Source organism: Coloeus monedula (genome assembly GCF_965178545.1).
Source record: "Coloeus monedula genome assembly, chromosome: 1".
NCBI classification, from domain to species: Eukaryota; Metazoa; Chordata; class Aves; order Passeriformes; family Corvidae; genus Coloeus; species Coloeus monedula.
Window position 1 is genome coordinate 17,583,159 of NC_138781.1, and position 12,687 is coordinate 17,595,845.

Below are 12,687 nucleotides of genomic sequence, written 5' to 3' on the forward strand. Positions count from 1 at the left end.
ACAATACAGGCATAGGAACAGAGGAAGCAGATGTTGGGATTGAGCCAGGCCTGAGGCTGGCAGAGTGACGCCTGCAATGGGAGCAAGGGAAAAAAGGCGGAGTGGCATTAAGATAATCAACAACTGCATTCTCAGGGGCAGGGAGGAGATGAAGTCATAAAGTGGTCGTCTGAAACTCAAGGGAAGATGGAGGGATAAAGGGAGAGAAAAGGAGCCAATGCGCTAGATGATGGTTGGCAATAATGCACTTGGCAACAGAGATGTGGTAACCCCTATCATGATTCAATCAGTTGATCTGATCTTGTGAATAAACTGTTTGATGTATAGAAACTGTTGAAAGATGATGATGTTGATGAAAAAAATCAGATGGGTCTTCACATAGGCATTACAGTGGCCAAAGAGGGGTGTGGGAGTCTGCAAAGCAACTAAGATTAAAATAAACTGAAATCCAAGAGACTGGCTAATGACAAGACACTGGATAGACAGCCTGGGGAGAGCAAGACACAGGTGAGAAAATGGAGTGTGGTGCTGTCCAAAGATTAAGAACCGGAATGGGGGAAGTGGATGGGGAAGGGCTAGAAAAGCTCCAACTTGCTCTTTTAACTACAACATGATATGGAGAAACACCTTAGCCATAGGATCTCCAGAAGAAACAAGGCAGCAGTGGACAGTACACTTCTCTTGCACCACATAATTTTCCTGCATTAGTGGCAGACTAGCAGAGAGCAAACAGCTTTTCCGCTTTCTCCTTCATCTTCTTACACTCCTCTGTCCATTTTATCAGTTTTACAAAGTGTAACATGTCTGAGGTGTACCTGAGAGCTTTATTTATGCATGATTTGGGACTTTCTAGGGACCTGAGACCCTGGAATTTCTGTTGAAGAAACATGGTTAATTAAGAAGCTGCACTCCCACAAAATAAAGGATAGAAAGGTGAACTATTTATTGACCCAGCTCTGAATTAGTGAAGGGAAGTAACTGCATCAGTTGCTGCATCCTGACATATAACAGGAAGGCGATGGGGCTGCAGCAGTGGTCACCAGTGCCACAGAGCTTTGGCTGTGTTAGCTGGCATTGTTGTAAGGACATCAGTGACATTCATGTTCCTTCAGTCTCACGAAATCCAGCTTTGCACTCCCAGCAAAGAAACAACTCCCTTTTTCTGTAAATATTTATTCTGTATTCTGTATTTTAAGTGATTGTATCTCATTTAAAACTCAATAAACATATTAAATATGTGAAGCTTTGTGTATTACACAAATATTTCAGCAAAGCATGCCATTTATCAGTGGCTTGTGCAATGGATATTGCACCTACAGCTGAAGGCATTGTCAGACCAGACCTCCTGGATTACTCAGATACCACTGAACATGCCCTTATATGTCAGGCCATTCTCTGTCAGATACTTATCAACCCCACTCCTTTCTATTCTATAACTGCACAACAGAACAAAACCCACAAAAAATCTCCAAACCCATAGCTCTAATTCCGTGTCTTACCTCACATCACACAATTCATAGTATATGTTTCTGCTCTCATCCTTGATGTAAATGGCGACACTGGGCGATTCCAGCATTTTCATTGTCAGCTGCTGGGGGAAGGCACTTACAAAAAGGGCACGAATTGTGTCTGTGCTTGTGATTTCATTCGGCATCCTCAACTGCTTTGTTTCATCTCCATACTGAAGATATAATACACCTACAAGCAAATGTAATAGGAAGTTACATATTCTTAAGTGCACAGTAATGATCTGGTTTCAAAATCTATGTGGAACACAGACCACATTTATAATAAGAAGAGAAGAATGAACTCACACTCTTTAGAAAATAAAGCACATGTAATTTTCCTTTTCAACAGTCTATTGGAATAGAGCATAGAACAATGATATGTTTCTACCTTGATAAATGTGCTAGTCCCAGTACTGAGAAGCCTCTTACTGTACTTCAGTTAGGTAAATCAGAAGTTTACCATAGGAATCCTAATGGAAAATCTCAAACACACCAAGTTTGCATATTGGAAGTTGTTGGTAAGTCACAAGGTACTTTTTAAAAAAGTAGCTGAAGAAGAAATTATTATCCTTTTATAGCACACGGCTTTCCTTATACATAAATTTTGCACTTTAACCTCACACTTATCAATAAACCCAAGATTTTCATTTTAGCACAAGGAATTTTATATTCACAGTTCAGTTTGCTGGCATTATATCGCATAAAGCCTCAGGTGAAACTCCTGCCAGGAGTAAAACTGAGGTGCCCCACAAAAACAAGAGGAATTTTAGAATCTTTCAGTTTCACAGTACTGTTAATAATCATGCTTGGTACTCAGGGAGGAACATGAGATCTTAGATGCCAAATTGCAAAATATGGATATTCTTATTCACTCAAGACAGAACACCTTTCTGATATAGCTATTTTCAGGGAATGAGAGGCTGTGATATACTCAATAATGGAAAGAAACATGAATAATACAGACCAGGGACTGAATGAAGGCATACGAAGTACCTCTTCTGTGATGCCTGTGTAGGCCCTGCCAGGCCTCTGCTGACTCCTGTATAACCAGCAGGTGCCTGTATTCCACTGGCCAGTACTGCATGAGCGTGGCTCATGAGCATCGCTACAGCCTACTCCCATGCCATTGCCACCTCCAAAGCCCTCCAAGGACTAAAGCACTCAGAAAGAGCCATCTCAATCAACAGAATAAATCAGTCTGGACTTGATGGTGTTGATGAGTTCTAACCATGCTGGGCTTGGCTCCTAAAGAAAACCAAAAGGTCTTCTCATGAGCATCTCCAATGTGGGGAGGTTTATTAGGACCCAGCAGCAAACCACAGGACTGCAACTAAACTAAGCAATTTCCTGGGATGTACAGCACTAGGGAGTAGATTCAGAAGCAAGTGCTCAGCTGAACTACTTTGGATACAAGGAAATGGGAACTGGTGAGCCCAGCTTAGTGCACTGTGTTCTTCCTGAGCCATCCCAGGTGTCTCTGTACAACACTGCATTGTCCCAGGAGGAAACACCTTTACTGTCTTGCTGTCTGTATGAGATGGAGCAAGAATAGCTTCTGCAGTGGTGTAAAAAGATGGCAGATCACAGAATCACAGAATGGCTGAGGTTGAAAGGCACCTCTGGAGGTCATCTGGTCCACCCCCCATCCCAGTCAAACAGGGACAGCTACAGCCACTTGCACAGGACTATGTCCAGACAGTTTTTGTATACCTTCTAGGATGGAGACTCCGCAGACTTTTTGGGAAATTTGTGTTAGTGCTTGGTCAATCTCACACTGAAGAAGGGTTTCCTGATATTAGGAGGGAATCTCAGATGTTTCATTTGATGACTAATGTCCCTGGTCTTCTCACTGGGCATGAATAAAAAGAACCTGGCTCTTCTTTGCCCCCTCCCTTCAGATTCTTTTGTACATTGATGACATCGCTGCCCTTGAGCCTTCTCTTCTCCAGGCTGAACAGTCCCAGCTCTCTCAACCTGTCAGAGCAAAGAGGCTCCAACCAAATTAATAATCCTTGTCACCCTCTATTGGATTCTCTCAAATCTTGGGAAGATTCTGTGCTGCCAGGCTTTTGCATCGACTAGTAACTAACACAAGTGGGCTAAAGCCTGGCAGAGCATTTCACACAACCTGAATTCACCACAGCTCTTGCAGTGTAGATGCACTGTAATGTTGTTCTCCCATGACCAATGTAATCAGGAGGGTTGGGAACACAAGGCCTCAGTGCAGTTACCATCAGACATCAGCAAATCTCAGCAAATCACAAAACTTAGATGGCAAGTCAGTGATTCACACTTGAAAGTCATCAGCAACAGGATGGATGGGTAGTTTATGGTGCTGAGATACAAACTGAGCAAAAGCAGTGGTAAAAGCTGAGGTCCTAGAATACAAAGGCAATTAATGAAAAGAAGAGAAAACCTTTCAAGCTGAGTGCTCTCTCTCCCCTTAGTCTTTAGTATTTTTGTCCCTGTGTTGCCTGTAATTGCTATAGAGGAAGGCACAGTCGGATGTTCCTACAATCAGTGGGTAGATAATTGTCCTTGCATTTAGAGATGGAAGATGTTAACTTTCCTGAATACTAAATAGACTACTTAGCATTACCTAACCATTATTTAATATTAGGCTGCTTTTATAAAATAGAGCTGTTAACTTAATCTTCGTATTATTATCAAGAGCTGATACTTCTTTGTTCATTAATATTGCAATCAAACCCCATATGAATTCTACTACAAATTTCCATTTTCCATTGTCTGTAAGAACTTTTTCAGACTGAAGCTTAACTAGTTTTCTTTCAAAGATTGAGAGGAGTTTTCCTACAACTTTTATTTCTAATGCAAATATTTAATGAGCTATTAAACTGTTTTTCCTCTTTTTTAATATAATTTGAGACACCATTTATTTCTTTATGTTCTTCTAGGTAAAATTGTCTTTTTAATGCTCAAATATTCTATGCAGCTAAACAGTCTTTAGGATTCAGAAACTAACTATATTTGTAAAAAAAAAAATTAAGCAAGTTAATGATTGCATTTATTTCACTCTTTCAAGATATGCAAAGACATATTCATTTTTGATGATAGCTTTCAGTTCCTATGAAGAACATACGGAACCTTCTGTGTTTTGGCAGTTAAACTTTCTTGGATTTAGTGACAAAAAAATGAGATTTTTTTGGCTAAAAAGACAGGCTTTGCATATCAGCTTTGCAGTTGAGTGTGACTCTCTTTTCTGCCCAGTTTAGAAGCTAGTGCAGAATTTAAAAATGCTAGTTTTGCATTTCAGACCATTAAAACCACACTCAATACTGAGCTACTGAAACCATTAACACAGAGTAAGTGGCAGAGTTGAAAAAACTTCCTTATACACAAGTCTAAATCATTGCAGAACAGTCTTGATTCTGCCTGTGCTTCAATGCTCCCATAAAAGCAAAATCACAGTTGTCCCTGAGTCTTGAATTTTCAATGCAAATATGCATGTTATGCCTTAAAATAGACAGCTTAAACATACAACTTGGAGAAATGTTTTGGCCCCAGTCTCACTTGACAGAGAAAAGATATTTTCAAAGACACAATAAATTCTTTTTTTCTTTATTTTCTTTTAAATCACATGCCCTTAAAAAACCAACTGCCTTTCCTCTTGAGTTGTCTGATCCATATCATGATACAGCAATGCTTCAGAGCAGTTCCTATTTGATAGAACTAACTGCTCACTTCTAAAAATCTCTTTTGAGCATGACAAAATAAAGAGATTCAAAATCCATTAGTTAAAATCATTCACATTATTTTTCTTCCACACATTGCCCAGGTGGAATTCTGAACACCGGCAATACCCACAGGTTCTACTTCATGGAAGCTGCTCTCAGGTATGTTTTACCTTCAGCTAAAAAAATCACTCCCATGGAGCTTGAAGCAAGAAGAAATAGAATATAACTTAGGTGTGGTTTTACTTAGGGCACAGGACATGTGTCAGCAAAGTTGCTGAAAATACAATTAAACACAAGGGATGTTCCTGTCTCCATGCACCCTCAAATCCCTCTTGCACTTACGCTTCTGCTACAATAGATTTACGTGAAACATGAAGATTGTGCCCAGTTTTATAGAACACAAACCAAAGAGGACTACAAAATTCCCTGCTACTCTAGGACAACATGTATGAAGATGACGAAGTAACAACACCATCCAACAGTTTTGAAAGTGCATGTCAGACAATGCTGTGGTTCCTACGTCTGTGAGGTTGGAGGTACTGCCAGCCGTGCACTGTCCTACAGCTGCAACACAAACCATAATGTTAAGCCATCCCCTTTGTCATGTAGTATAACTTAGCTGCAGAAATACCTCTGGAATTTCTGATTGTTCTTCACCCAACAAGCAACAGACCACAGACTTAAACACAGGCCACAGCAGAAAACATTTACACTAGGCCTTAGTAACATAAGCCTTGTAACAAATTGCTTCACAACATTCCTGTCAACAAAGAGGTATGCTTTCTAGAAGGGGAAATTAAACACCCGAAAGGTGAAAGAACATGTTCAAAGAAAGGTTTACAAGCATCAAACCCAGATCTGATGATGATCCTGTGAACACACCACATGACTGCCCTTTCCTTCCCTACATACAGAGCTCTTTCAAAACACAGTATTTTTTGCTGCCTCTGTACTGAGGGTCAGTGGCAGGATGTGCAGAAGATTTCATCATTTCTCTCAGGGATGATCTACATGAAACACAACACAGTGTGTTAGGTGCACAGTTAACCTGACTCGGGCGGCTGAGCCCATCAGCACTGGGTCGGGGTGCCCAGCGCAGCCATCCTGTGCCTTTAGTCGAGTGCAGCTCTGAGCTCAGACACACACACCACGTTCATGGAGGGCATTGAGCTCACGTAGTGCTGCTGGGCTGCAAAGTCCACTTTGGAGCTGATGGCATGCCCTCACAGTGTGATGGTGAATCTCACCTGAGCTCATGGGCTTCTAGGCTGGCTTTTAGCACAAGGAGCTGCATGACCACAACAGAGTTGGCACAGCACCTAAACTGATAAGACCATAACCCCTGAGCTGGTAAAGGTTTACTCCTTATGGCAAGAGCTAATGTCATGCAAGCGTCAGGAAACCACCCAGCTCACATCTCTCAGCACCTCCATTGCGTACACGGTGCTGACCTAACCCTGACTAAGCGCCGTGTTATCATGGTTATATTGCTAACAATGATCTCAGTGCAGGACAGCTTACATACTTAGGGGAACTCTAATCACAACTTGCTTTTGTTAAAGAACAAAAATTATCTTCAGAAATTCATTATTTAAGAAAGGAAATTTAAATACCTGATAAATCAAGAATAAGTAAACAAACAAGATTGTGTCCTCTTCTGTGACCTTCACAAGTATCTGTTAATTCTCTCAAACGATGGGTTTTAAATGGAAAATACAATTTCTCACATAATTCTCTTATAATGAAGAAGAGAAAACTGAGGTGGAAGAGTTAATAACTCCTCAGTGTTATGAAATAAAATACAGTTAAAGCTTACATTTGGGTTCATGAGTTTCTTTTCTGTGAAGCTACAGGACTCCCTCTGTGTAGGCAAGATGTCTTGCAAATTTCTGCCCTGAAATATCTTACTGGCATTTGGCAATACCTTAATCCAGCTGAAGAGAGGTATTAACTGATGATAAAATCTGTATTTCGCTGGTGTAGGATGCTTGGGCGCTGGAGCATTGAAACCTTCCCACAGAACCAAAAACCACTGGCATGAACAAGGCACTCCTACTCTCTTCCAACACAGCTATTGTATGTATCCTCTGGAAATTCTGTGAGCAGTTTGAAAATTTCTAGTAATAGTAAAGCTGGTTAGGCTACAGCAATCAAAAACTGGATGCATTGGGACCTTTGGGCCTTCTTGAAATCCACGGTGCAAAGCAAGGTATAACTAAAATGGGGGAAACGCCATTAGATTAGTTTCACTCTTTACCCATAACCATCAGTTAACCCTATCTTTTTGAGAAGACAGGCGATCTTTGTCTTTTCATGCTGGTTTAGCTTGATCTTCCACCGTAAGTCCATTGAGTCACTGTCTCTGTCTGGACATTCCCTCGTGCTGAAATCAGCAGCAATGGTAACAAGCCGAAGTGACAAAAAGCATCCTTGTTTCTTACTTATATTAATGTCAAATCATTACCTGAGACTTGCATGAGTTTCAAAAACTAAGGATAGCCTTTAAAGTCTCAATGATAACTGTTTTTGTTGGGACACCTCAGGACAATCCACGGGAGGTCACAATAAACACTGCCAGGCCCTTCCTCAAAAGAATAGTTTACTATTTTAAACTTTTTTACTAAAATTCCAAGATACTTCAAATTTTTCTTTGCTTTTTATTTGACAAAATTGTCATACATAAGACTGTAAGGATGGCATAGGCCCATATTGTTCTCTGCTCCCTGTCCCTCCTTCCCCCCAACTATCTAATAAACAGAGCAAACGCGTATCACCAAATTCTGCCAAAGTTATGCAGACACAAGCTTATTACAGTAACAACTCTTGCAGCATGGAAGAAATTCCTCAAGATGAAGTTCTTACTTTCCATACCCTCAAGACTTAACTCTCCTATTTCACCACACACAGTTTCAACTAGTCTGAGGTCATTGCTATGATCCTTGTGGTATTTCTAGCCTGAAGCTCTCATAATAACTTCTATTAGTACTCCCTCCTGAAAATCTGTCCTTCACATTCAGAAAACTTCTATAAATATACTTAGTTGTCTTCAAGTACTAAGAGAATAAAAAAGTAGATCTTCTAATGAATAAATGCAATTACTTATTTTATTTTTTCTGCAGAATAGTCTGAAGAGATTTGTTCAAGGTATTAAGTTGTTTGATAACTAAAAAAAAAAGGAACTGTTTAATTTAGTCCAGTAGTACTTTTTACTGCTATTTCATTCTTCTCTGCTATTTACAGTGACTTGCAATATTTTGTTCCTTAATGAAAAAGACAGATGGAAAACTCAGTAGTCACATAAATTTCCTACCAAAGTGTTATGAAAAAGAAAAGTTTTTAACGGCCACTAAAATACTAGCACTTTTCTACAGACAAATACATTTAGCTGGCTAAGAAGAATAAGTAAAAACCAAAAAGAAAATGGATGACTTTTTTTACCTAAAGAAAACCCAGTGTTTTCCCCATCTGATTCCTGATAAAACCTGTGAAAAACCCTATTGCCAAAAGGCAACTTTGTCTATATACCTATATCAGCAAGTCCATCTACTGTAAACAGTTACTTCTATCATCTAGAGATTCTGAGACAACATTTCAGTTTAACCCAGTTCCCCAGGTGGAAATCAATGTTCTGGCAGGATGACTTTTGGACAATAGTTGCATTCTGTTCCACAGAATAGCCCAACTGACCATCAAGGTGACTTTTTCATACCCTGAACTGACAAAACAATGCCAGCAAACTTGGAAGAACACAAAATCCCTATGATACTTAATGAAAAAATACTTTAAAAACGACAACTGAACAACTCAGTGAGATGAACGAGAACCAGAGTGTGTACCAGAGCTATTTTTCAGAGGGCACACAGGCTCTGCCATGCTGCACCTACTCCAGTTCAGCATAGTAAAATCAGAGAACTCCACACACAGAGGCATGGGACATGTCCAAGCAGGCTCTGCTTTAGTCCACCAGAGGCTGAGCCCCTGACCTCCAAAGAAGCCAGTAAGCCATGGCTGGCTCCCAGCCAAAGCTGCCAAGCTGACTAGTACAGTTTCCAAGGATGTGTATGCCAAAGACTACGCAGATATGTGAAGCATTTAAGGCCACTGTAGTCAAGTACTTTACATAGGGGCATTATTGTTAGTAAATTTTAAATGGGCAAAAGCAAAAATGACAAGAAAATATCAATTAAATTTCTTGGACTACTCGTTCTTCCTCTTCAACAAACATGAAGAAAGATAAATTCTACCCAATTACATTTCCCTTCTGTATAAATCAGCTGTATCAAACTCATTTTTGAGTAATGACTATTTTTATAAACCCTGTTTTTTAGTACTAAACAAGGTACAATTGATGTGTTCAAGGGCAGAATGTGACCATTTGAATAATCCATAAACATGAAGCATTAAAGTCATGTAGGCCATGCATGCCTTTGTAGTTCTGCTCCATTTACCACATGTTCTGTATTTACAGCAGGAATTATCTTCAATACTTCTGAAGTTATTTCATTTCTAAAAAGTTCACTACTGTCAGTAGCAAATTTAGGGGTTGAGCCATCAGCATTTAAGAGCACAGCTGGTTATGGCACCACACCAAAAATTCACCTCTGTGGGCTCTAACACACAGCTTGACTTTGTGTGAAGTCCTCACAAGCTACTTTAGACAGGATCTTGGACCCAAGACTTTAGGGTGCATGATTAAGAAGAATGCCAAGAGGCCATTTCCTAGACTCACTCCAGTTTGTCATTATCTTTCATCTATTGGGGAACCAAAACTGGACACAGTGCCACCTCACAAATGGTGAGAAGAGAGAAATAATCATTCCCCTTGACCTGCTGGCTGAATTTTTCCTATAGCCAGCTATGCAGTTTTCCCTTGCTGCAAGGACATGCTGCTAGCACACAGTCACCGTGTTGTCGTACTCTAAGTCCTTTCTGCAAAGCTGCTACCAAGCCAACCTGTCCTTGCCAGTGTTGCTGCAGGGCTGTTCTGTCCCTGGTGAAAGGCTGCATTTGCCTGTCTGGAGTTTCATGAAGTTCCTGCTAGTCCATTTCTCTGGCTCACTGGGTCCCAGTGAAGTGGCCATCTGACCTTTCAGCACACTAAATGCTCTCTCAAATGTAGTGTCAGACTTGACCCTACTGGTGGTTCATTCCATCCCAACAGCCATTTCTGATGTTAAAAATCACTGGCCCCAGAGTCCAGCCCTGAGGAACACAGCTAAACCCAGCTGCCAGTTACAGACCCTGAAGGCCACCCCTACCTCCCCCATGTGGCTACAAGGAGGCTATGATAGATGTGAAAGGCCTTGTTAAAGCCAAGATAAATAACATCCACTGCTCTGCCCTCATACCCACAGATGGTCTATTCATCACAGAAGGTAATTGGGCAAAGCAATGGTACAAGCACCTGTCTCCTATGAAACAGCTGAGTAGCTGAAAAATTATCCAGAAGGGCTCCCATCTTTAGAGTTGCTCAGACCATTGCCCCTATTGTCCCAAGAGAGCACCCTAATCAGTGGGCTATCAACAAGCTTCTGATGCAGTGATTATCCTCTTATCCTGTTTGAATTGGGTACTCTGTAGCCAGAAATGCAGAAAAGAGATACAGAACAAGAACAAATACAAGAGATACCACAGAGATGACATTATTTCCCTCTGGGAACAGAAATCTGAACTTAGGCCCAGCATAGTAACTATGCATTAGAATCACTACCAAATATATAAACAGTATGGGGAGCAATGATTAAATCCAAGAGCTGTCCTCATTCAGGGACTTGCTGTCAGCCCTGGCAGCAAATCCTAAATTCAATGAGCTGAGGGACAGGCTCTGCTTTTCTGTTTGGCCAAAGCCTTACACTTCGTACAATGTATCTAATTGCAATGCACTTTTTTCCTTTGCATGCCCACGTCAAATGAAAGGCTCTGGTGTTTGTGTGACTTACTGTATTAGAGGTAGACTTAAAAATTTTATCTGACACAAAAATTAGATCAGATTTATCCAAGTGATAGCTCCTGAGCTAGATAGAACCCATGGGACAGCTCCATCTGGCCTCCTACCTTTCCTCTGAAGGAAGAAGGCTTGTACAAGCTACTCCATCTGCCAAATCCGTCTTCCAGCAGACACCAAATGCCGAAGGCTCAAATTCCTGCTGCTAAATCAGAATATGAAGTGATACTAGAGCTGGATAAAGACATTACACCTTCAGTGAGGGCATGATTTGGGGTAAAGAGAAAAGCCACTGCCACCCTGACATAGCTTTATTCAGTTCATCCAGGTTGTACACTCATTACCTCTCCTACTATCTTCACCACTTTTCATTCTGATTTATTCATGTTGCAAGGTTCTGAAATAGGAGTATTTTGTCACCACATATTACCCAGCACAGTGAGGCATCATTTTTACTCAAGGTCCTTTAGTATTACTTTAGTGCACATGACTAATAAAGGTTGCATTCAAAAGTCAATCAACAGATATAGCAGTGACAGACACAGACTAACTAACATAAACATAAACTAATGGGTTTGTTTAGCACACTGTACATCTTCTACTCCAGTATCACTGCAATGAACCCATTAGATCCATGCTGATACAAGAACTGTTGCAACAAAATTCAGCTCCAGTGTGACACAGCATCCGAAATATCCTGCATATCAGCTTATTGGTGGCAGACAGAATGTGCCACTGTTGAGACAGTATGTACTAAATAGGATCTTGCTCCTTGGAAGCATTTTTTCAGGTACTCACAACATATTTTATCATAGGAGAAAGAAACTCAAGTAAACAGTAATTGTGGGCATAAGTGCAGGCCTGGGAAGTCACATATTTCACTCTTTTATATACCTGCCTTTCACATATCCTGTAGAGACAATAAATGGAACAGAAAAAACTCTGATATGTCAATATCATTGTTTACCTTCTTTTGTTACAAAAGATTTCAGGTAAGAGGTGTGTGTTTTCTTCTTTCCAAGTCCAAAACCTTTAGCTATTATAATTTGAAGAAATAGGAAAGAAAATAAAGTCTAGAAAAGCTGGAAGCAAAACTTGAGATACGTTAGAGTATTGTATTTCCTAAGGTCTGTGTTTCAATTCATTAATTGGAACTAGTTGTTTCAGGCTGTTTTTCCTATAGACCTGTCAGTTGCTGTTAAGCTATCTGACCACGACAGCAAATACTTACATGACTTTTTTGCATGTTGGCTGCTTTGCATACACTATAGAAGTCAAGATAGGGAAAATTCTTTAAGGTGACTGAATACATTAAAGTTATACTTAGCCTTAACTTGAAATGCACTTCCCAGGGAGTTCTTTTCCCATGAACTAAACTGAAGTTCTTGCTGACTTCATTAGGCTTAAATCATGCCCTAAGGAATCAGAGAGGGCAGTGCCACTGCTAGCAAATCACAGGCTTCTCATATAAAGTCTATGGCCATTCACACGTCTTCTGTCTGATTTTACAGGCCTATTTTAATTTCTAGCTCATAAATAG

The 12,687-nt window shown here is 40.4% G+C and overlaps 1 protein-coding gene across 16 annotated transcripts in view; it reads right to left on the reverse strand.

The window, feature by feature from the left end:
- The window catches only part of KIAA1217, a 187,368-nt gene that overhangs the window by 87,035 nt on the left and 87,646 nt on the right, over positions 1-12,687 (reverse strand). For all 16 annotated transcript variants that reach the window (XR_014226671.1, XR_014226672.1, XM_082287610.1 and 13 more), the window contains one exon: positions 1,500-1,698. Coding sequence is in view for 14 of the 16 variants with exons in the window: in XM_082287610.1 (XP_082143736.1) it covers positions 1,500-1,698 (199 nt within the window). In the remaining 2 variants the exon portion in view is untranslated. The remainder of the gene's footprint in view (positions 1-1,499; positions 1,699-12,687) is intronic.